Source organism: Crinia signifera, chromosome 6, assembly GCF_055691185.1.
Source record: "Crinia signifera chromosome 6, ASM5569118v1, whole genome shotgun sequence".
Classification (NCBI taxonomy): domain Eukaryota; kingdom Metazoa; phylum Chordata; class Amphibia; order Anura; family Myobatrachidae; genus Crinia; species Crinia signifera.
Genome location: NC_139222.1, coordinates 289,361,168 through 289,388,121, shown reverse-complemented (window position 1 = coordinate 289,388,121; position 26,954 = coordinate 289,361,168). Strand labels below are relative to the sequence as shown.

Below are 26,954 nucleotides of genomic sequence, written 5' to 3'. Positions count from 1 at the left end.
GTATGTACGCAGTATGGACGCCGGAGCATTGGCTTATAAACTACTTATAACGCTGCTGCCACAATTGGCATCTTATGTGCTGCACAGCCGATCACCGAACCCCTTAGATGGGCGCTTATATAGTCGTCCCCCCCCCCCCCCCCCCCCGCCACCTCACGGCTGGTACCCAGCTCTATACTCCCTGTATCCTGCGGCTGTGCCAGCTCCGGCACTATTTGGATGACGGCTGGAAGCGGGCACAGAGGGGGTTAATGAGGCCGCAGCTATTTATACGTAGCGGATAATCCGATTACGCTGAGGGATGACAGCCGCAATCACAGCGCCCTGGCATTATCCAGCCCGACTGACTTATTTGGATACAATTAAGTAGCGAGATAGCGATACAGGTGCAGGCGGCATGATAATCAGGTGAGGGGACGGCAGCCTGGCATCTTACAGGCACAGACTTGACACAGGCCGCTATTTACAGGAATCTACCCGATAGCATCTGCTGTCCAGACAGATAAGAGGCGATGCTCTACAAATGCCAGGCGGCACCGTGCGGGAGGGAGGATTGTTGGTGTGTGTGTATATATACAGTATATATTGTATAAGGTTCTAGGGGGGTGTCGTCTCTCTTCTCCACTAGGCCGGTCCTAGCTTAGCGACCTCGCTCTCCCCCAGCCAGGGTCAGTGTGCTGCAGCTATAACACAGCACCGCGCACACTCTCCATCTCTCTCTGAGGAGATCAGGGAATCAGCTCCTGTGAGTGAAGCTACAGGGATGCGTCTGTCTCTCATCCTCTTCCTGCACAGGTTACATCTGCCTCCCTGCAGTGCAGCATAGTTTGCCCATTTTTAGAACAAATTTGTCCTGTGATAAGGTCTAAATTAGGCCAATTATCTGTACGCTATCTGTATGTTATCTGTACACTATCTCTCAGTTCTCTGTACACTATCTGCACGCTATCTGTACACCATCGGTACACTATCTGTATGTTATCTGTACGCTATCTGTACACTATCTGTATGTTATCTGCACACTATCTGTACACTATCTGTATGTTATTTGTACGCTATCTGTACACTATATGTACACTATCTGTATGTTATCTGTACCCTATCTGTACACTATCTGTACGCTATCTGCACACTATCTGTACACTATCTGTACGCTATCTGTACGCTATCTGTACACTATCTGTACACTATCTGTATGTTATCTGCACACTATCTGTACATTATCTGCACACTATCTGTACGCTATCTGTACACTATCTGTATGTTATCTGCACACTATCTGTACATTATCTGCACACTATCTGCACACTATCTGTACGCTATCTGTACACTATCTGTATGTTATCTGCACACTATCTGTACATTATCTGTACGCTATCTGTACACTATCTGTGCATTATCTGCACCCTATCTGTACACTATCTGTACATTATCTGTACGCTATCTCTGAGTTCTTTGTACACTATCTGTACGTTATCTGCACCCTATCTGTACGCTATCTGTACACTATCTGTACACTATGGGCGAAATGTAATAGGGTGCGATTTTTTAGACATGTGCGATTTTTGGTCAAAAACGGCCGAAATCGCACATTTTCCGAAAATCGCACATTTAATAGGTTAAAAATCGCGGTAAAAAGCGCACTTTTTACCGCGAAATCGCACATTTTAAAGATGCGATTTTCAGTCACACTGAAAATCGCATCCAGATGTTTTCCCATAGGAAACTATAGAACTCGCATATGTAATAGGATGCGAGTTCTAAAGTCGCATATGGGACCTTACCAAAAAACGCAAAAAAAATAGACCAGCTTCTTGCTGGCGATTTTTACAGAACCATGCACAAATCTGTGTGATCTGTGCATGGTTCTGTCCAAAAAAAGGCTAAAAGTTAAAGTAAAAAAAAAAAACGGCGTAGGGTCCCCCCTCCAGAGCATAACCAGCCCCGGGCTGAAAGAGCCGGTCCTGGTTTCATAAAATCACAGGAACAAACAAGTTGGGGTTCCGTGCATTTTATAAAACCAGCACCAGGCTCAAGGGCCGGTCCTGGTTCCCAAAATACGGGGGACAAAATGACTAGGGGTCCCCCGTATTTCAAGAACCAGCACCGGGCCCAACCAGCCAGCAGGGTAATGCCACAGCCGGGGGGAGACTTTTTATACAAGTCCCCCCGGCCAAAGCATTTAGCCCTCTGACCGGTCAGCATGGGCAGGGGTCCTGGGGGAGTGGGGACCCCCCCAAAGAAGGGGTCCCCCCCCCTCCAGAACTTACCAGCCCATGCTGAAGCCCGGGGCTGTCCTCGATGCCCCTGGGCGGTGGGCATCGAGCTGATATTTGGTGTAAAAAAATAGATAAACTATTGTTTTTTACTGTGGCACTACAAGTGCCAGCAAGCCTCCCCAGCAAGCTGGGACTTGGAGAACCACAAGTCCCAGCCTGCTGGGCATTAAAGGGCCCGCTGGCACTTGTAGTTCCACAGTTAAAAAAATAGTGCACAAAACACACTGACACACATTTTAAATAAAACTTTAATACACACATTACACACATACTAATACTTACCTATCTTCTTCCCGTAGGTAGCCCTGGTCCTGATGTCCTCCGGTCCTGTGTCGGCGTTCCTCTTCATGTCGACGTCCTTCTTGAAGTCGACGTCCCTGTCGGCGATGGCGTCCGGTGTCCGGGTCCGACGAAATCCATGGAGGAAGCTGTGGAAGGAAACCATACTCACCTGTCCCAGCGCGACGTAGTCCAGGTAAGGGTCTTGGAAAAAAAACAAACCGACACCCGAATCCAAGCGGACACGACGGAGACGCACGTGTGTTTGTTTACATCGTGCGGCTCCGCCTCCCGAATGCCGCTATTGGCCGCCTTGCGGCCTAGCGGCTCCTGATTGGCCGCTAGGCCGCAAGGCGGCCAATAGCGGCATTCGGGAGGCGGAGCCGCACGATGTAAACACCGTGCGTCTCCGTCGTGTCCGCTTGGATTCGGGTGTCGGTTTGTTTTTTTTCCAAGACCCTTACCTGGACTACGTCGCGCTGGGACAGGTGAGTATGGTTTCCTTCCACAGCTTCCTCCATGGATTTCGTCGGACCCGGACACCGGACGCCATCGCCGACAGGGACGTCGACTTCAAGAAGGACGTCGACATGAAGAGGAACGCCGACACAGGACCGGAGGACATCAGGACCAGGGCTACCTACGGGAAGAAGATAGGTAAGTATTAGTATGTGTGTAATGTGTGTATTAAAGTTTTATTTAAAATGTGTGTCAGTGTGTTTTGTGCACTATTTTTTTAACTGTGGAACTACAAGTGCCAGCGGGCCCTTTAATGCCCAGCAGGCTGGGACTTGTGGTTCTCCAAGTCCCAGCTTGCTGGGGAGGCTTGCTGGCACTTGTAGTGCCACAGTAAAAAACAATAGTTTATCTATTTTTTTACACAAAATATCAGCTCGATGCCCACCGCCCAGGGGCATCGAGGACAGCCCCGGGCTTCAGCATGGGCTGGTAAGTTCTGGAGGGGGGGGACCCCTTCTTTGGGGGGGTCCCCACTCCCCCAGGACCCCTGCCCATGCTGACCGGTCAGAGGGCTAAATGCTTTGGCCGGGGGGACTTGTATAAAAAGTCTCCCCCCGGCTGTGGCATTACCCTGCTGGCTGGTTGGGCCCGGTGCTGGTTCTTGAAATACGGGGGACCCCTAGTCATTTTGTCCCCCGTATTTTGGGAACCAGGACCGGCCCTTGAGCCTGGTGCTGGTTTTATAAAATGCACGGAACCCCAACTTGTTTGTTCCTGTGATTTTATGAAACCAGGACCGGCTCTTTCAGCCCGGGGCTGGTTATGCTCTGGAGGGGGGACCCCACGCCGTTTTTTTTTTTATTTTATTTTTTTACCCAAAATCGCATATATGAAAATGCGCACATTTTCATGACTGAAAATGCGCACATTTTCATGACTGGAAATCGCGGCAAATCGCATTTTTTGCCGCTAATTCGCATCTCATTACATATGCGAATTCGCGGCAAAAAACGCGATTTTTAAAGGTGCGATTTGGTGCGATTTTTTTTTAGTCTAAAAAAACGCACCCTATTACATTTCGCCCATTATGTGCATTATCTGCACACTATCTGTACGCTATCTGTACACTATCTGTACGTTATCTGCACACTATCTGTACATTATCTGTACGCTATCTGTACATTATCTGTACACTATCTGCACCCTATCTGTACACTATCTGCACCCTATCTGTACACTATCTCTGAGTTCTCTGCACACTATCTGTACACTATCTGTACACTATATGTGCATTATCTGCACCCTATCTGTACACTATGTGCACCCTATCTGTACATTATCTGTACGCTATCTGTACACTATCTGTATGTTATCTGCACACTATCTGCACATTATCTGTACGTTATCTGCATACTATCTGTACACTATCTGTATGTTATCTGCACACTATCTGCACCCTATCTGCACACTATCTGTACGCTATCTGCACACTATCTGTACGCTATCTGTACACTATCTGTATGTTATCTGCACACTATCTGTACATTATCTGTACGCTATCTGTACACTATATGTACACTATCTGTGCATTATCTGCACCCTATCTGTACACTATCTGCACCCTATCTGTACATTATCTGTACGCTATCTCTGAGTTCTCTGTATACTATCTGTACGTTATCTGCACCCTATCTGTACGCTATCTTCTGTACACTATCTGTACGCTATATGTGCATTATCTGCACCCTATCTGTACACTATGTGCACCCTATCTGTACATTATCTGCACACTATCTGTACACTATCTGTACGCTATCTGTACACTATCTGTACGTTATCTGCACACTATCTGTACATTATCTGTACGCTATCTGTACATTATCTGTACACTATCTGTACACTATCTGTGCATTATCTGCACCCTATCTGTACACTATCTGTACACTATCTGTACATTATCTGTACGCTATCTCTGAGTTCTCTGTACACTATCTGTATGTTATCTGCACACTATCTGTACACTATCTGTACACTATGTGCACCCTATCTGTACATTATCTGCACACTATCTGCACACTATCTGTATGTTATCTGCACACTATCTGCACATTATCTGTACGTTATCTGCATACTATCTGTACGTTATCTGCATACTATCTGTATGTTATCTGCACATTATCTGTACATTATCTGCACACTATCTGTACGTTATCTGCATACTATCTGTACATTATCTGCACACTATCTGTACGTTATCTGCATACTATCTGTACGTCATCTGCATACTATCTGTACACTGTCTGTATGTTATCTGCACACTATCTGCACCCTATCTGCACACTATCTGTACGTTATCTGCACACTATCTGCACACTATCTGCACACTATCTGCACACTATCTGCACACTATCTGCACACTATCTGCACACTATCTGTACGTTATCTGCACACTATCTGTACGTTATCTGCACACTATCTGCACACTATCTGTACACTGTCTGTATGTTATCTGCACACTATCTGCACACTATCTGTACGTTATCTGCACACTATCTGCACACTATCTGTACATTACCTGCACACTATCTGCACACTATCTGTACGCTATCTGCACACTATCTGTACACTATCTGTACGCTATCTGCACACTATCTGTACACTATCTGCACACTATCTGTACACTATCTGCACGTTATCTGCACACTATCTGCACACGATCTGCACACTATCTGCACACTATCTGCACACTATCTGCACACTATCTGCACACTATCTGCACACTATCTGCACGCTATCTGTATGTTATCTGCACACTATCTGTACGTTATCTGCACACTATCTGCACACTATCTGCACACTATCTGTACGTTACCTGCACACTATCTGCACACTATCTGTACGCTATCTGCACACTATCTGTACACTATCTGTACACTATCTGCACACTATCTGCACACTATCTGCTCGCCTTGGCTCACCACATACTGTATGTAATCAGATACAATCTCTGGTTGGAAGACCATATAACTTCCGTACAATGGCTGCTATTACCTGTATGAAGACTTGGACTAACAACATCACAGAGAACATGGGCATCTCTGTGCCATGTGGTGCTGTGCCCTACATCCCCCATGGGGTTACTGTGCCAGGACCAGGCAGGTTGTCTGCCTACTGATGTACACCCCGAAGCGCTCATGCACCTGTCAGCGCATCTGGCATATGTACCAGCTCCGAGATCAAACGTCTGCCATCATTACACAGGAGAATACCCAGGTGTCTGACAGACCCACACCGACGCCCGCCTATCAGGCCAAGGTCTTATCGCCCGTGGTCACCGGGACATACAGAGCAAGCAGATGGGCGATAAGAAGCAACTCTAGTGCTCGGTCTATAACAGTCACATTACGGAATACAGGAAGATCCAGCTCCTGATCTCTCAGCATTACAATCTATATAATAAGTTGAAGAGTGTGTGTGTGTGTGTGTGTGTCGCATTGCGGGCACACCGTGGCACTCAGAGCCGCCAAATTCGGCAACAAGGTACCTCTGGACCTGGTGGTGTGTACCTCTAAGCCATTTTAGGGAAATTTCACTCATGCTGCGTTCTCATTGCCACCCCTGCAAAATCCCGGCATCTCAGCTCTACAGACCCCATTCATATTGCACCTTAGACCCGGGAAATTCCCGTGTCTGCCCCATTCACACTGCTTCCCCTGGTATGCCTGCCAACAAGTGTGTGGAAGCTAAAAGCAGCTTTGATTGGATGTTTAAAAAGCAGCTTTGAGCAATGCAATGAACTTGCTTATTTTGCATTTTGTGAGAAAAACCCGGGTCTAGCCTGTTCACACTGCCACACACCCGTGTATTACCCAGGAAAAACCCTGCAAAAAACCTGTGTGTAATTCCCAGGGCATAACACCCGGGAATTTCATAAAGACCCATTCACACAGAGACGTGAGACAGGAAATTACTGCTCGCCCTGGCAAATACCCGGGTTTTTGCGGCAGTGAGAACGGGGTATTAGAAATGTAAAAAACACCAAGGTTTAATTTGCCTTAATTGATGATCTGGAAAAAAGATTGACGATCTGGGAAACTGAATACAAAGGAACAACACCACACCTGATTTCATTGCTGTCATTGAGTATGAATGACACATTCTAACATTATGGTGAAGGCTTCAACAATTGGGAATAATTGTAGGGGAAATACATAGACCACACATCACACACATGTACACATTGTACACACACACAGTACACCATATGCACACACACACACACAGTACACCATATACGCACACACAGCACACTACACACATATACGTAGCACATCTCACACACTTACACATTGGACAGATACACACAACACACACATACATAAAACACCACAAGCAGTACAACACACACCCATATACACTACAACACACCCAAAAACAGTACAACAAACACAGAGAACACACACACTTATACCCCTTTTACAACAAAATCCCAGATCCGACCCGGCCTTTGGAACACGGATCCAAGCCAGGTCGGATCCGGGATTTGCACCATTTACACTGTGGTGCCTACCTGCAGTGCAAACGGAGGTGGCGCTTGAAGATGACATCATCTGGGACCGCGGTCACCCCTGCCGAGACTGCCTATCATCGCGCTGGGGGCAAGCCCAGCATCAAGGTAAGCTGCTGGGCTTCCCCCAGCCCCCGTGCACCCCCCCCCCCAGCCCACATCCACGAGGTGAACATTCACGTCCTCCCCGTCTCCGCTGCTGTCTGCAGAGTACAGCAGACAGCAGCGGAGGCTGTGTGCAACCCCCGCCCAACCTCCATACTGACCACAGGATGCTGCGGTCCAGAGGTTGGGCTTCCCCCATTGATGTAAACAGGAGCCGGGTCAGATGAATGTGACAGGTAGCAGGTGGGATGAATGTGACATGGAGTGTGACAGATGTGCATGTCCCTGCGTCACCCCACCATCTCTGTCCCTGCGTCACCCCGCCATCTCTGTCCCTGCGTCACCCAGCCATCTCTGGCCCTGCGTCACCCCACCATCTCTGTCCCTGCGTCACCCCACCATCTCTGTCCCTGTGTCACCCCACCATCTCTGTCTCTGCGTCACCCCACCATCTCTGTCCCTGTGTCACCCCACCATCTCTGTCCCTGTGTCACCCCGCCAACTCTGTCCCTGTATCACCCCACCTTCTCTGTCCCTGCATCACCCCACCATCTCTGTCCCTGCGTCACCCCACAATTCTGTCCCTGCATCACCCCACCATCTCTGTCCCTGTATCACCCCACCATCTCTGTCCCTGCATCACCCCACCATCTCTGTCCCTGTATCACCCCACCATCTCTGTCCCTGTATCACCCCACCATCTCTGTCCCTGCGTCACCCCACCATCTCTGTCCCTGTATCACCCCACCATCTCTGTTCCTGTATCACCCCGCCATCTCTGTCCCTGCATCACCCCACCATCTCTGTCCCTGTATCACCCCACCATCTCTGTCCCTGTATCACCCCACCATCTCTGTCCCTGCGTCACCCCACCATCTCTGTCCCTGTATCACCCCACCATCTCTGTTCCTGTATCACCCCGCCATCTCTGTCCCTGCATCACCCCACCATCTCTGTCCCTGTATCACCCCACCATCTCTGTCCCTGTATCACCCCACCATCTCTGTCCCTGCGTCACCCCACCATCTCTGTCCCTGTATCACCCCACCATCTCTGTCCCTGTATCACCCCACCATCTCTGTCCCTGCGTCACCCCACCATCTCTGTCCCTGTATCACCCCACCATCTCTGTCCCTGTATCACCCCACCATCTCTGTCCCTGCGTCACCCCACCATCTCTGTCCCTGTATCACCCCACCATCTCTGTTCCTGTATCACCCCGCCATCTCTGTCCCTGCATCACCCCACCATCTCTGTCCCTGTATCACCCCACCATCTCTGTCCCTGTATCACCCCACCATCTCTGTCCCTGCGTCACCCCACCATCTCTGTCCCTGTATCACCCCACCATCTCTGTTCCTGTATCACCCCGCCATCTCTGTCCCTGCATCACCCCACCATCTCTGTCCCTGTATCACCCCACCATCTCTGTCCCTGTATCACCCCACCATCTCTGTCCCTGCGTCACCCCACCATCTCTGTCCCTGTATCACCCCACCATCTCTGTCCCTGTATCACCCCACCATCTCTGTCCCTGCGTCACCCCACCATCTCTGTCCCTGCGTCACCCCACCATCTCTGTCCCTGTATCACCCCACCATCTCTGTCCCTGTATCACCCCACCTTCTCTGTCCCTGTATCACCCCACCATCTCTGTCCCTGCGTCACCCCACCATCTCTGTCCCTGCATCACCCCACCATCTCTGTCCCTGCATCACCCCACCATCTCTGTCCCTGCATCACCCCGCCATCTCTGTCCCTGCATCACCCCGCCATCTCTGTCCCTGCATCACCCCGCCATCTCTGTCCCTGTGTCACCCCACCATCTCTGTCCCTGCGTCACCCCACCATCTCTGTCCCTGTGTCACCCCACCATCTCTGTCCCTGCGTCACCCCGCCATCTCTGTCCCTGCGTCACCCTGCCATCTCTGCCATCTCTGTCCCTGTGTCACCCCACTATCTCTGTCCCTGCATCACCCCACTATATCTGGCCCTGCATCACCCCACCATCTCTGTCCCTGTATCACCCCACCTTCTCTGTCCCTGCATCACCCCACCATCTCTGGCCCTGCATCACCCCACCATCTCTGTCCCTGCATCACCTCACCATATCTGTCCCTGCATCACCTCACCATCTCTGTCCCTGCGTCACCCCGCCATCTCTGTCCCTGCATCACCCCACCATCTCTGGCCCTGCATCACCCCACCATCTCTGTCCCTGCATCACCCCGCCATCTCTGGCCCTGCGTCACCCCACCATCTCTGTCCCTGCATCACCCCACCATCTCTGTCCCTGTGTCACCCCACCATCTCTGTCCCTGCATCACCCCACCATCTCTGTCCCTGTGTCACCCCACCATCTCTGTCCCTGTGTCACCCCACCATCTCTGTCCCTGTGTCACCCCACCATCTCTGTCCCTGCATCACCCCACCATCTCTGTCCCTGTGTCACCCCACCATCTCTGTCCCTGTGTCACCCTGCCATGTTGCATAATGTGAATTTTGGCTCTTTCAGTTTTGTATAACATGAATTTTGGCTCAATCCGGGTGGTATAATTTGAATTTTGGCTCATTTCTTTGCTCATTCTGTGTCGCAAAAGGGGGATTTTGGCTCTTTCCGCATGGCATAATGTTTAAGGGGCAAGTGTAAGGGGGTCTACTACTGTTTTGCATAATGTGTATAAGGGGCATATGGCATGGCACACTACACTCAACGACATGCCCCCTTTTGAGTGGCAGCAGCCTCTTTTTCTGGAGTGTGCACATAACTTCAGCCTGCAATTTCCCATACCCCCACTTCAAAATGTCCACCTCGACCACTGCACACACATATATATATATATATATATATATATACGTAGTGCACCTCACACACTTACACATTGGACAGATACACACAACACAACACACACAGTACACACACCCGCATACACTGCAACACACACAAAAACAGTACAACACACACAAACACAAATAAAAAAATGCATCATACAGTAGGTGCTAAATCTCAGGAGTGGATGTGGAATTCATCAACACACACAAGCTATGAAGCCAGGAGCGGGGCGTTTCAAACAACAACACCACCACACCTGATTTCATTGCTGGCATTGAGTATCAACGCAAACACATTCTAACATTATGGTGGAGGTTTTCACAAATGACAATCTTAGACCTCTGGCACAGCAATATATGACATTTTACAGCAATTCTGGAAATTAAAACAAAACAAGGTTTTCCCAGGCAACGCCGGGTGGGTCAGCTAGTACACAATATACGTACGTCCTGTAATACACAATTACGTACGTCCTGTAATACACAATATACGTACGTCCTGTAATACACAATACATATGTCTCTTCATCCCACAGGTATAATGGATAAAATAAACACTCGATAATATGGGAGGTGCTCACCTCTCTCCGGCGGGATGCCCAACACGTCTGTTTAATCTTCCAAACCACGGCGGCCACCAGCAGGAGCGACAGAAAACAGCTGGGGGGAGAACATGGGAAACATTAATGAGAGGTTGTGTGATACAATGTTATTGCATTGTATCCCTTATGTAGAGAAATGCTGCCCAACTGACCAGCAGGGGATGGGCGCTGTATACTATACTGACCAGCAGGGGGTGGGCGCTGTATACTATACTGACCAGCAGGGGGTGGGCGCAATATACTATACTGACCAGCAGGGGGTGGGCGTTGTATACTATACTGACCAGCAGCGGGTGGGCGCTGTATACTATACTGACCAGCAGGGGATGTGCGCTGTATACCATACTGACCAGCAGGGGGCGGGCGCTGTATACCATACTGACCAGCAGGGGGCGGGCGCTATATACCATACTGACCAACAGGGGATCGGCACTGTATACCATACTGACCAGCAGGGGATGGGCGCTGTATACCATACTGACCAGCAGGGGATGGGCGCTATATACCATACAGACCAGCAGGGCATGGGCACTGTATACCATACTGACTAGCAGGGGGTGGGCGCTGTATAATGTACTGACCAGCAGGGGGTGGGCGCTGAATACTATACTGACCAGCAGGGGGTGGGCGCTGTATACTATACTGACCAGCAGGGAGTGGGCGCTGTATACTATACTGACCAGCAGGGGGCGGGCGCTGTATACTATACTGACCAGCAGGGGGCGGGCGCTGTATACTATACTGACCAGCAGGGGGTGGGCGCTGTATACTATACTGACCAGCAGGGGGCGGGCGCTGTATACTATACTGACCAGCAGAGGATGGGCGCTGTATACCATACTGACCAGCAGGGGATGGGCGCTGTATACTGTACTGACCAGCGGGGGGTGGGCGCTGTATAATGTACTGACCAGCAGGGGATGGGCGCTGTATACTATACTGATCAGCAGGGGGTGGGCGCTGTATACTATACTGACCAGCAGGGGGTGGGCGCTGTATATTATACTGACCAGCAATGGGTGGGCGCTGTATACCATACTGACCAGCAGGGGGTGGGCGCTGTATACTATACTGACCAGCAGGGGTGGGCGCTGTATACTATACTGACCAGCAGGGGATGGGCGCTGTATACTATACTGACCAGCAGGGGGTGGGCGCTGTATACTATACTGACCAGCAGGGGGTTGGCGCTGTATACTATACTGACCAGCAGGGGATGGGCGCTGTATACTATACTGACCAGCAGGGGATGGGCGCTGTATACTATACTGACCAGCAGGGAGTGGGCGCTGTATACTATACTGACCAGCAGGGAGTGGGCGCTGTATATTATACTGACAAGCAGGGGATGGGCGCTGTATACTATACTGACCAGCAGGGAGTGGGCGCTGTATACTATACTGACCAGCAGGGAGTGGGCGCTGTATACTATACTGACCAGCAGGGGATGGGCGCTGTATACTATACTGACCAGCAGGGAGTGGGCGCTGTATACTATACTGACCAGCAGGGAGTGGGCGCTGTATATTATACTGACAAGCAGGGAGTGGGCGCTGTATACTATACTGACCAGCAGGGAGTGGGCGCTGTATACTATACTGACCAGCAGGGGGTGGGCGCTGTATACTATTCTGACCAGCAGGGGGTGGGCGCTGTATACTATACTGACCAGCAGGGGTGGGCGCTGTATACTATACTAACCAGCAGGGGATGGGCACTGTATACTATACTGACCAGCAGGGGATGGGCGCTGTATACTATACTGACCAGCAGGGGGTGGGCGCTGTATACTATACTGACCAGCAGGGGGTGGGCGCTGTATACTATACTGACCAGCAGGGGGTGGGCGCTGTATACTATACTGACCAGCAGGGGTGGGCGCTGCATACTATACTGACCAGCAGGGGATGGGCGCTGTATACTATACTGACCAGCAGGGGGTGGGCGCTGTATACTATACTGACCAGCAGGGGGTGGGCGCTGTATACTATACTGACCAGCAGGGGGTGGGCGCTGTATACTATACTGACCAGCAGGGGTGGGCGCTGTATACTATACTGACCAGCAGGGGATGGGCGCTGTATACTATACTGACCAGCAGGGGATGGGCGCTGTATACTATACTGACCAGCAGGGGATTGGCGCTGTATACTATATCCCCGTCCTTGGTGGATGAGGTCTGGCTGGAAGCGGTGGAATATCTGCATACTGTCACCTCAGAATAATTCGGCATGTTAAGCTGCAGCGCATGTACACTAATAAGTAAGCAAGTAAGAGACTAACGTGTTATCCAAGCCACCAGACACTGAGGCATGAGGCATGAGGCACTGAGGCACTATGGTGTCACATTTCCCTTGTACATCTGACGGGCTCTAACGAATACAGTGACTAGATGCCAGGTACGCCTTCATCACGGAATACGTCCTTAGGCTGACACTATGCAGTGTTGACAGACCCATGTCGACATTTTGATTGTCGACCGTCCCAATGTCGACCTAATGCTTGTGTTGAGCTTTTGACCATGTCGATCCTTTGTCTGTGCCGACCCAATGACCCATACGCCTTCCTCACTTCCCATGATGCCCGTCTCCCTGTTACACAGGCACCTTGCGATGGAACGCTCGCCATACATTGGGATCACAGCGTCCTCTGCAAGGTGACAGAAGTCCGGCACATGATACAGAACCGCACACACAGCACTTGTTCCGCCAAGATTGATGGCTGCCCAGCTGGGGACTAACTGGTGTATTCTGCTTAATGCAATACCTTGATTTCCACTTAATGCCCAGAGTCCAACATCGATGTCCCCAGAGAGCGCTGCGCAATTTACTTCAGAGGACAAAGGACTTGAAGGGAAAGTAAAGTCATTTTCCAGGAGCGTAATGAGGGGCCGGCGAGTGTAATGCACAATGTAACAGGCACAGCAGCTAGGCGGCCAGAACCATACTACCAGATACCTGCACTATGGCCGGATGGCAGAATCTGCACATAGCAGTGGCTGCAGGCATGGGGCTGTGCTTCTCAGCAGTGCATGGAGTAATAATCAGATACCCAGGTATAGCAGTGGCTGCAGGCATGGGGCTGTGCTTCTCAGCAGTGCATGGAGTAATCATTGTCATATATCCAGGTATAATAGTGTCTGCAAGCATGGAGCTGTGCTTCTCAGCAGTGCATGGAGAAATCCTCGTCAGATACCCAGGTATAGCAGTGGCTGCAGGCATGGGGCTGTGCTTCTCAGCAGTGCATGGAGTAATCATCATCAGATACCCAGGTATAGCAGTGGCTGCAGGCATGGGGCTGTGCTTCTCAGCAGTGCATGGAGTAATCATCATCAGATACCCAGGTATAGCAGTGGCTGCAGGCATGGGGCTGTGCTTCTCAGCAGTGCATGGAGTAATCATCATCAGATACCCAGGTATAGCAGTGGCTGCAGGCATGGGGCTGTGCTTCTCAGCAGTGCATGGAGTAATCATCATCAGATACCCAGGTATAGCAGTGGCTGCAGGCATGGGGCTGTGCTTCTCAGCAGTGCATAGAGTAATCATCATCAGATACCCAGGTATAGCAGTGGCTGCAGGCATGGGGCTGTGCTTCTCAGCAGTGCATAGAGTAATCATCGTCAGATACCCAGGTATAGCAGTGGCTGCAGGCATGGGGCTGTGCTTCTCAGCAGTGCATAGAGTAATCATCGTCAGATACCTAGGTATAGCAGTGGCTGCAGGCATGGGGCTGTGCTTCTCAGCAGTGCATGGAGTAATCATCGTCAGATACCCAGGTATAGCAGTGGCTGCAGGCATGGGGCTGTGCTTCTCAGCAGTGCATGGAGTAATCATCATCAGATACCTAGGTATAGCAGTGGCTGCAGGCATGGGGCTGTGCTTCTCAGCATTGCATGGAGTAATCATCGTCAGATACCCAGGTATAGCAGTGGCTGCAGGCATGGGGCTGTGCTTCTCAGCAGTGCATGGAGTAATCATCGTCAGATACCCAGGTATAGCAGTGGCTGCAGGCATGGGGCTGTGCTTCTCAGCATTGCATGGAGTAATCATCGTCAGATACCCAGGTATAGCAGTGGCTGCAGGCATGGGGCTGTGCTCCTCAGCAGTGTATGGAGGAATCATCGTCAGATACCTAGGTATAGCAGTGGCTGCAGGCATGGGGCTGTGCTTCTCAGCAGTGCATGGAGTAATCATCGTCAGATACCTAGGTATAGCAGTGGCTGCAGGCATGGGGCTGTGCTTCTCAGTAGTGCATGGAGTGCATTGTCAGATACCCAGGTATAGCAGTGGTTGCTGGCATGGGGCTGTGCTTCTCAGCAGTGCATAGAGTAATCATTGTAAGATACCCAGGTATAGCAGTGGCTGTGCTTCTCAGCAGTGCATGGAGTAATCATCGTCAGATACCCAGGTATAGCAGTGGCTGTGCTTCTCAGCAGTGCATAGAGTAATCATTGTAAGATACCCAGGTATAGCAGTGGCTGCAAGCATGGGGCTGTGCTTCTCAGCATTGCATGGAGTAATCATTGTCAGATACCTAGGTATAGCAGTGACTGCAGGCATGGGGCTGTGCTCCTCAGCAGTGTATGGAGGAATCACCGTAAGATACCCAGGTATAGCAGTGACTGCAGGCATGGGGCTGTGCTTCTCAGTAGTGCATGGAGTGCATTGTCAGATACCCAGGTATAGCAGTGGTTGCTGGCATGGGGCTGTGCTTCTCAGTAGTGCATGGAGTAATCATTGTCAGATACCCAGGTATAGCAGTGGTTGCTGGCATGGGGCTGTGCATCTCAGTAGTGCATTGAGTAATCATCCTCAGATACCCAGGTATAGCAGTGGCTGCAGGCAAGGGGCTGATTCTCAGCAGTGCATGGAGTAATCATCGTCAGATACCCAGGTATAGCAGTGGTTGCTGGCATGGAGCTGTGCTTCTCAGCAGTGCATGGAGTAATCATTGTCAGATACCCAGGTATAGCAGTGGCTTCAGGCATGGGGCTGATTCTCAGCAGTGCATGGAGTAATCATCGTCAGATACCCAGGTATAGCAGTGGTTGCTGGCATGGAGCTGTGCTTCTCAGCAGTGCATGGAGTAATCATTGTCAGATACCCAGGTATAGCAGTGGCTTCACCCATGGGGCTGTGCTCCTCAGCAGTGCATGGAGTAATCATCGTCAGATGCTCAGAAACCCGGGTATAGCAGTGGCTGCAGATATGGGGCTGTGCTTCTCAGCAGTGCATGGAGTAATCGGCAGATGCTCAGACACCCGGGTATAGCAGTGGCTGCATATATGGGGCTGTGCTTCTCAGTAGTGCATGAAGTAATCACCCTCAGATACCTAGGTATAGCAGTGGCTGCAGATATGGGGCTGTGCTTCTCAGCAGTGCATGGGGTAATCACCCTCAGATACCTAGGTATAGCAGTGGCTCCAGATATGGGGCTGTGCCTCTCAGCAGTGCATTGGGTAGTCACCCTCAGATGTTCAGACACCAGGTATAGCAGTGGCTGCAGATATTGGGCTGTGCCTCTCAGCAGTGCATGGGGTAGTCACCCTCAGATGCTCAGACACCAGGTATAGCAGTGGCTCCAGGCATGGGGCTGTGCCTCTCAGCAGTGCATGAGGTAGTCACCCTCAGATGCTCAGACACCAGGTATAGCAGTGGCTGCAGGCATGGGGCTGTGCCTCTCAGCAGTGCATGGGGTAGTCACCTTCAGATGCTCAGACACCAGGTATAGCAGTGGCTGCAGGCATGGGGCTGTGCCTCTCAGCAGTGCATGGGGTAGTCACCCTCAGATGCTCAGACACCAGGTATAGCAGTGGCTGCAGGCATGGGGCTGTGCCTCTCAGCAGTGCATGGGGTAGTCACCCTCAGATGCTCAGACACCAGGTATAGCACTAATCTCACAGTACACGACCTGTCCTCACAGATATTACCTGACAGCGAGTGCCAGCCAGCGGATGCCGCCACACAGCCCGTTACTGTCCCTGTATATGATCAGTGCCAGATACTTCTGTATGAGGAACAGGGCAGCTGGTGTCAGATACCATCACCTGCACCACACAGTAATCTCACAGTACACGACCTGTCCTCACAGATATTACCTGACAGCGAGTGCCAGCCAGCGGATGCCGCCACACAGCCCGTTACTGTCCCTGTATATGATCAGTGCCAGCTACTTCTGTATGAGGAACAGGGCAGCTGGTGTCAGATACCATCACCTGCACCACACAGTAATCTCACAGTACACGACCTGTCCTCACAGATATTACCTGACAGCGAGTGCCAGCCAGCGGATGCCGCCACACAGCCCGTTACTGTCCCTGTATATGATCAGTGCCAGCTACTTCTGTATGAGGAACAGGGCAGCTGGTGTCAGATACCATCACCTGCACCACACAGTAATCTCACAGTACACGACCTGTCCTCACAGATATTACCTGACAGCGAGTGCCAGCCAGCGGATGCCGCCACACAGCCCGTTACTGTCCCTGTATATGATCAGTGCCAGCTACTTCTGTATGAGGAACAGGGCAGCTGGTGTCAGATACCATCACCTGCACCACACAGTAATCTCACAGTACACGACCTGTCCTCACAGATATTACCTGACAGCGAGTGCCAGCCAGCGGATGCCGCCACACAGCCCGTTACTGTCCCTGTATATGGTCAGTGCCAGCTACTTCTGTATGAGGAACAGGGCAGCTGGTGTCAGATACCATCACCTGCACCACACAGTAATCTCACAGTACACAACCTGTCCTCACAGATATTACCTGACAGCGAGTGCCAGCCAGCGGATGCCGCCACACAGCCCGTTACTGTCCCTGTATATGATCAGTGCCAGATACTTCTGTATGAGGAACAGGGCAGCTGGTGTCAGATACCATCACCTGCACCACACAGTAATCTCACAGTACACAACCTGTCCTCACAGATATTACCTGACAGCGAGTGCCAGCCAGCGGATGCTGCCACACAGCCCGGCACTGTCCCTGTATATGATCAGTGCCAGCTACTTCTGTATGAGGAACAGGGCAGCTGGTGTCAGATACCATCACCTGCACCACACAGTAATCTCACAGTACACGACCTGTCCTCACAGATATTACCTGACAGCGAGTGCCAGCCAGCGGATGCCGCCACACAGCCCGTTACTGTCCCTGTATATGATCAGTGCCAGCTACTTCTGTATGAGGAACAGGGCAGCTGGTGTCAGATACCATCACCTGCACCACACAGTAATCTCACAGTACACGACCTGTCCTCACAGATATTACCTGACAGCGAGTGCCAGCCAGCGGATGCCGCCACACAGCCCGTTACTGTCCCTGTATATGATCAGTGCCAGCTACTTCTGTATGAGGAACAGGGCAGCTGGTGTCAGATACCATCACCTGCACCACACAGTAATCTCACAGTACACGACCTGTCCTCACAGATATTACCTGACAGCGAGTGCCAGCCAGCGGATGCCGCCACACAGCCCGTTACTGTCCCTGTATATGATCAGTGCCAGATACTTCTGTATGAGGAACAGGGCAGCTGGTGTCAGATACCATCACCTGCACCACACAGTAATCTCACAGTACACGACCTGTCCTCACAGATATTACCTGACAGCGAGTGCCAGCCAGCGGATGCCGCCACACAGCCCGTTACTGTCCCTGTATATGATCAGTGCCAGCTACTTCTGTATGAGGAACAGGGCAGCTGGTGTCAGATACCATCACCTGCACCACACAGTAATCTCACAGTACACGACCTGTCCTCACAGATATTACCTGACAGCGAGTGCCAGCCAGCGGATGCCGCCACACAGCCCGTTACTGTCCCTGTATATGATCAGTGCCAGCTACTTCTGTATGAGGAACAGGGCAGCTGGTGTCAGATACCATCACCTGCACCACACAGTAATCTCACAGTACACGACCTGTCCTCACAGATATTACCTGACAGCGAGTGCCAGCCAGCGGATGCCGCCACACAGCCCGTTACTGTCCCTGTATATGATCAGTGCCAGCTACTTCTGTATGAGGAACAGGGCAGCTGGTGTCAGATACCATCACCTGCACCACACAGTAATCTCACAGTACACGACCTGTCCTCACAGATATTACCTGACAGCGAGTGCCAGCCAGCGGATGCCGCCACACAGCCCGTTACTGTCCCTGTATATGATCAGTGCCAGCTACTTCTGTATGAGGAACAGGGCAGCTGGTGTCAAATACCATCACCTGCACCACACAGTAATCTCACAGTACACGACCTGTCCTCACAGATATTACCTGACAGCGAGTGCCAGCCAGCGGATGCCGCCACACAGCCCGTTACTGTCCCTGTACATGATCAGTGCCAGATACTTCTGTATGAGGAACAGGGCAGCTGGTGTCAGATACCATCACCTGCACCACACAGTAATCTCACAGTACACGACCTGTCCTCACAGATATTACCTGACAGCGAGTGCCAGCCAGCGGATGCTGCCACACAGCCCGGCACTGTCCCTGTATATGATCAGTGCCAGCTACTTCTGTATGAGGAACAGGGCAGCGGGTGTCAGATACCATCACCTGCACCACACAGTAATCTCACAGTACAGGACCTGTCCTCACAGATATTACCTGACAGCGAGTGCCAGCCAGCGGATGCCGCCACACAGCCCGGCAGAGCCTAGCTGCTTGTATCACAAGTGAGAGGATGGCATAACATAATCAGCTAAGACTGAACCCCGCCAGGGGGGCACAAACTATGTCACCCTTGAAATATTATGTTCCATAATTCCTAGCCCTCCTCTGAGCTCACACTCGCCCTTCACAGCTCCCGTCCCGCAGGGCTGTCAGCCTGGAGACCTGAGCAACTTTGTCCAAAGACAATTCCCGTCATGTTCACTTATCATCGCCTGGCGCGCCAAGCTAAACCAGGGCAGAGCGGATATTGCAGAGTAACCGGCAGACCATGGCGGCTTGATATAGGCACGCTTACCCCAATCAGCATTATTATACAGCGGTAATTGGATGTAGCCCAAGGTGATAATTGTATCCCAAATGCTGCGAATGGAGACACTGCACGGATACAATGTCTGCAAAGTGCTATTCTCTCATCTGTTATTACATGCCCAACCTTAGCTGTGTCCGCCTGCTTTCCGCACAAAGGCCGGTGTCAGCGGACGGGGGTGACTTGGGGACATCTGTGGTCTGAAAACACGTGGGCCGATGTATCCAGCGTGGGGTTGGCGGGTATGGTGCATACGGAGGTTATATACCGAGCAGAGTCTGTCACTCGCTGCTCGCTACAATGGCCAATAACCTGGTGGGTTACAGGTGTGGTGTGCCGTACAGACACTGCGCCAATGGGCTGGGTACACACCAAAGCGACCGCCACTTGCGACAACTTTACCAATGTTTTCCCTTTAAGCTCAGAACCCACCGAAATGAGCGTACTTGCACTGTAATCGTGCTAAAGGGTGAGAACAATCGTGTCCAACATTGTGATACAGCGCTGCTCCTGTACACAATAGAACAACCCCCATAACACTCCATCCTAGTGAGGTGACGTCACATTGGTGCCACATATCGTATGTATAAGTGACACGCGGGGGAGGGGTGAGCATTGGTACAGAGCGCATGTGAGATGTACTTACAGCCACCAAGTAGGGTGTGCACCCCTTGTAGGCAATGGGAAAAGATATGCAATGAGGAGGACGATTGGCAGCCATGTCTCACAACTTCTGACTGGCTGATTACGTATGTGATTTGTCACCATTACAGATGTATTACATCCAGTCACCTTACCAATACAGTATGTCATTCGTAGACAGTTACAGGGGCGTGCACAAATGGCCACATATACAAATGTAACCGCGATCATCGCTGCTGCGCCAATCACCACGTATATCAGGAAAAATACCAGACTCTCTGAAGAGTCTACCACCTACGGAACTCAGACGTTATTACATTTAGGCCATAGAGAAAAGGATGACACCCAGATAGCGGACTCTGGGGAGAGAGGGAGGGTGGTACTGCCAATGGTGATGGGCAGAAAAGCTTCATAGAGAGGGAGGGGGCCCATAGAGAGGAGGGAAGGAACATAGAGAGGAGGGAAGGACCATAGTGAGGAGGGAAGGACCATAGAGAGGAGGGAAGAACCATAGAGAGGAGGGAAGGACCATAGAGAGGAGGGAAGAACCATAGAGAGGAGGGAAGGACCATAGAGAAGAGGGAAGGACCATAGAGAGGAGGGAAGGATCATAGTGAGGGGGAAAGTCCATAACAAGGGGAAAGGACCATAGAGAAGGGGAAGGACCATAGAGAGGGTGTAGGCAGAGCCGAATTTCCCATTAGGCACGTGAGGCACCGGCCTAGGGGCGGCACATGTTTGGGGGTGGCACTTGGATGCCTGTGATAGTACTGTCAGCCCAAAATGTACCAATAACTGCAAAATATCCACTGTACTGTACTATATTCCATCTTAAATAGAGTGTAAATGGATAGGACATGCAGATACTGCCCCTACAAGCTGTCCTACTTAGTAAACATTATTGTTGTGCCTAGGGGCGCCCTCATCCCTAAATCCACCCCTGGGTGTAGGATCATAGCAATAGGGATAGTCCATAAAGTGGAGGGAAGTACCGTAGAGAGGAGGGAAGGACCATAAAGTGGAGGGAAGGACCATGAAGAGGAGGGAAGAACCATAGAGAAGAGAGAAGGACCATAAAGAGGAGGGAAGGACCATAGAGAGGAGGGAAGGACCATAGAGAGGAGGGAAGGACCATAGAGAGGGGGAAAGTCCATAGCAAGGGGGAAGGACCATAGAGAGGGGGAAGGCAAGGAGTGTAGGTTGCAGATTCCACATTGCGCGTGTGTGAAGCGTCTATTGAAATGCATTGTAGTTCCAGAATTAGTTTTCATATTTATAACAGACTGTGGGGACAAGTTATCATGTATACAGTACTTTCCCTGAGAATGGGATCCGCACCAAGATGGGCCGCTGCGGTGTGAAAGCAGCAAAGACAACCGCTGTAGGTCAGGGTTGCCTACCCTCCCGGAATGGCCGGGAGGGTCCCGGAAATCGGGTCCCCCTCCCGGCCCCCCGGAAAGGGTGGCAATCCTCCCGCATATCCCCCCCAGCTCCCGCGATGTGTCCCTCGGCAGGGGAAGGGGGGGGGGGGTGTCCGCGGGTAAATACCGGCATTGCCCGGCGGGGGCGGGGCTAAAATGATGCGACACTATAGGCACTCCCCCCAGCATCTGTGTGGCCACGCCCCCGAACCACCTCTTTTCACTTCCGGATGTGGCCCCGCCCCCTGCCTACCAGAGCTGGCTGCCCTCTCCGGGAGAGGGCAGCTGAAAAGTCGGCAAGTATGCTGTAGGTCCATTTGTGTAAGGGCACTACTGTGTGTGCATCTCATTACACTGCACTGGTTAAACACAGATTTACGCTACAGTAGGTCATAGAGTATGAGCAGGCCAGACTCAAGCACAGAGGGGGTAACAAAATGGCCACCGGGTGTCAGCCAGGGCTTCCCTGGGAGACCGCTCTGTCACAGAAACAGGTTTCTGTGGCCGGAGACCCCGGCACACGTGTGTAATGGCTGCCACAGCACTGAAGGGGTTAAGCCATTTTGGACAAGGGCACTTGACATGTTTAAAATGTTTTAAACTGTATGAGCGGCACTGAGCTGGGACAGGTCTCCTGCTGCGGCACTGAGCTGGGACAGGTCTCCTGCTGCGGCACTGAGCTGGGACAGGTCTCCTGCTGCGGCACTGAGCTGGGACAGGTCTCCTGCTGCGGCACTGAGCTGGGACAGGTCTCCTGCTGCGGCACTGAGCTGGGACAGGTCTCCTGCTGCGGCACTGAGCTGGGACAGGTCTCCTGCTGCGGCACTGAGCTGGGACAGGTCTCCTGCTGCGGCACTGAGCTGGGACAGGTCTCCTGCTGCGGCACTGAGCTGGGACAGGTCTCCTGCTGCGGCACTGAGCTGGGACAGGTCTCCTGCTGCGGCACTGAGCTGGGACAGGTCTCCTGCTGCGGCACTGAGCTGGGACAGGTCTCCTGCTGCGGCACTGAGCTGGGACAGGTCTCCTGCTGCGGCACTGAGCTGGGACAGGTCTCCTGCTGCGGCACTGAGCTGGGACAGGTCTCCTGCTGCGGCACTGAGCTGGGACAGGTCTCCTGCTGCGGCACTGAGCTGGGACAGGTCTCCTGCTGCGGCACTGAGCTGGGACAGGTCTCCTGCTGCGGCACTGAGCTGGGACAGGTCTCCTGCTGCGGCACTGAGCTGGGACAGGTCTCCTGCTGCGGCACTGAGCTGGGACAGGTCTCCTGCTGCGGCACTGAGCTGGGACAGGTCTCCTGCTGCGGTACTGAGCTGGGACAGGTCTCCTGCTGCAGCGCTGCTGTGAGGTGAAGCCTGCTGCTGGGCACAAGGCACAAAGTACAGTATATGTATTTATGAAATATATGTTCAGCACTGAGCTGGGACTGCACCATATACAGTATTTTGTATAAAATATTGAGGAATGCATTCTGGACTTAAAATGCACATTGTTAATTTCTGGAGGAAGGAATCTAGCAGTCTCTGTGATGAGGAAATGAGATGCTAAATAGTCCTTTTGCTAACAGAATGTCTGGACAATGACACTGCGCCGCAGGTAGAAGGCTTTGTGTCTGTAGTTCCTGTGTAAAGGTGTTAGTAGGGAGACTTGTGTATGTGATGTGTCACGGAAGCCATGCTTTCCTGTCCATTTGGTAAATATTCTAAGGAAATTGGATTGAACCCTTTGACATGTAATCTGGATCTATTTATGACAAGAAAATGTTCCAATTGATATATGAATGTAAATGTCCCAGGCATGTACACCTCCTGCACAATGCTGATTGGGTGGGGAGAACAGGGTGGGATTACCCAATGTGTTATGCTGTGTGGATTTTGGATAAAGAGGCACAAGGTTTGCCTGTAAAGTGGTACTTCTGCCTGTACGCTGTAACATCTGTGTGCTGTGCTCCTAGAGAGATCTAGGAGAGGGTCCTTTTAAGGGCTTATATTTGAGCAATTTAAACATCTTCTTGCCTCAAGACGACTGCTTTCATCTTACAACTAACAGAATTACTGCAATAATTCCGTTCTCCGGCTGTTCTGGGTACAAGGATCCAGCATCTCCAACTTCCGCTCTGCCAGCTACCGAAGCAGAGGTCTGGTACGTGACCAGTGGGGAACCAACCGACGCCAGTCGGGGGTGTGTCAGCAGCGTGTCAATGCATACACCCCAGCAGGTAGTACTCGGGTGCCAGCGTTTGGGCCTAAGGTAACCGTGGTTCCAGGCGCCACGTTTGAGGAGTCTGGTGGTGGCAGCGATAACCCCGCCCACTGCATTGTGGGTGGAGTCAGTAACAGGCAGTTACTGGCGGTAACAGGAGATCCCCTATTGGCCCGGTCCCGTGAGACCAGGAACCGCCATCCGTGGACCCAAAGGGCGTAGCCAGAGCGTAAGGGCAGGCGTCCGGTCACAGTTTCTTTGTGTGTGCACAGTTATATAACCTCTGCTCTTGATCCATACCGGCTGGTGGCATTCTATGTGGACCTCAGCTCAGGCTGGGTGCAGCAGATGCCTCTGATTATCTACCGCAGACCCCTTTATATATATGTAGAATGAGGCAAGCCTCTGTCTTTAGACTACATTTTGTAGGGGATCTCAGGGAGATATATTACACCTGGGGCATCACGGTTCCTCTATTCTGCTATGTTCCTCTTCTGCATTAGATGCCAGCGATCGGGCTGGCGCAGGAAGGAATCAAGGCCTATTAGACAACACCACTGCTGGCTGACAGACGCTCCCTGTGCAGCGGATCACCCGCAGACTGGCGTTATTAGTACACATTACCGCTATGCAATAGACCATGCCCCTATAAATGTGCCCTTGTGCCACAACGCCATATAACCACGCTCCAAGCAAACTGAACTCTATGCACTTTCTTCAATCCCCCCATTTGTTAGCATGGCTGCCCCTCCTGATGGAACTGTCCTCAGCAATCGCCTGGCACTTGGCAGAACCTGACACAGCGTTAGGGTGAGAACACGCCAATCACACAGGGGAGGTGGAGAAAGCCTTGGAGTACATGTCCCAAAGCAGCCAATCAGCTTGTAGCAGTCATCTATTCAGCGCAGTCTTTGAGATGACCGTTAGAATTGATTCTCTACTTTATCAGTCTGTAAAGCTTGGTACAATCTGTAACACTAGGACTGGTTACATGAATTCTTATTCCTATAGTGTGTGCAGTGTGGTATATACAGTATGTGCAGTGTGGTCTATACATTATGTGCAGTGTGGTCTATACAGTTAGTGCAGTGTGGTCTATACAGTTAGTGCAGTGTGGTCTATACAGTAAGTGCAGTGTGGTCTATACAGTAAGTGCAGTGTGGTATATATAGTATGTGCAGTGTGGTCTATACAGTATGTGCAGTGTGGTATATATAGTATGTGCAGTGTGGTCCATACAGTATGTGCAGTGTGGTCTATACAGTATGTGCAGTGTGGTATACAGTATGTGCAGTGTGGTCTATACAGTAAGTGCAGTGTGGTATATATAGTATGTGCAGTGTGGTCCATACAGTATGTGCAGTGTGGTCCATACAGTATGTGCAGTGTGGTCCATACAGTATGTGCAGTGTGGTATACAGTATGTGCAGTGTGGTCTATACAGTATGTGCAGTGTGGTAAATACAGTATGTGCAGCGTGGTCTATACAGCACAGTATGTGCAGTGTGGTATATAAAGTACAGTATGTGCAGTGTGGTCTATACAGTATGTGCAGTGTGGTCTATACAGTGTGTGCAGTGTGGTCTATACAGTGTGTGCAGTGTGGTCTATACAGTGTGTGCAGTGTGGTCTATACAGTATGTGCAGTGTGCTCTATACAGTTAGTGCAGTGTGGTCTATACAGTAAGTGCAGTGTGGTCTATACAGTAAGTGCAGTGTGGTATATATAGTATGTGCAGTGTGGTCCATACAGTCTGTGCAGTGTGGTCTATACAGTATGTGCAGTGTGGTATACAGTCTGTGCAGTGTGGTCTATACAGTATGTGCAGTGTGGTATATATAGTATGTGCAGTGTGGTCAATACAGTATGTGCAGTGTGGTCTATACAGTATGTGCAGTGTGGTCTATACAGTAAGTGCAGTGTGGTCCATACAGTAAGTGCAGTGTGGTCCATACAGTATGTGCAGTGTGGTATACAGTATGTGCAGTGTGGTCTATACAGTATGTGCAGTGTGGTCAATACAGTATGTGCAGTGTGGTCTATACAGTATGTGCAGTGTGGTCTATACAGTATGTGCAGTGTGGTATATACAGTATGTGCAGTGTGGTATACAGTATGTGCAGTGTGGTATACAGTATGTGCAGTGTGGTATATACACAGTATGTGCAGTGTGGTCTATACAGTATGTGCAGTGTGGTCTATACAGTATGTACAGTGTGGTATACAGTATACGGTATGTGCAGTGTGGAATATACAGTATGTGCAGTGTGGTATATACAGTATGTGCAGTGTGGTATATACAGTATGTACAGTGTGGTATATACAGTATGTACAGTGTGGTATATACAGTATGTGCAGTGTGGTATATACAGTATGTACAGTGTGGTATACAGTATACGGTATGTGCAGTGTGGTATATACAGTATGTGCAGTGTGGTATATACAGTATGTGCAGTGTGGTATATACAGTATGTACAGTGTGGTATATAGAGTATGTGCAGTGTGGTATATACAGTATGTACAGTGGGGTATACAGTATACGGTATGTGCAGTGTGGTATATACAGTATGTGCAGTGT

The 26,954-nt window shown here is 50.9% G+C and overlaps 1 protein-coding gene across 1 annotated transcript in view; it reads right to left on the bottom strand.

Annotated features, from left to right (window-relative positions):
* ATRNL1 (attractin like 1) overlaps window positions 1–26,954 on the bottom strand; it is a 656,009-nt gene that overhangs the window by 213,049 nt on the left and 416,006 nt on the right. The window contains exon 27 of the mRNA XM_083149894.1: window positions 11,103–11,181. Within this exon, the coding sequence (XP_083006020.1) occupies window positions 11,103–11,181 (79 nt within the window). The remainder of the gene's footprint in view (window positions 1–11,102; window positions 11,182–26,954) is intronic.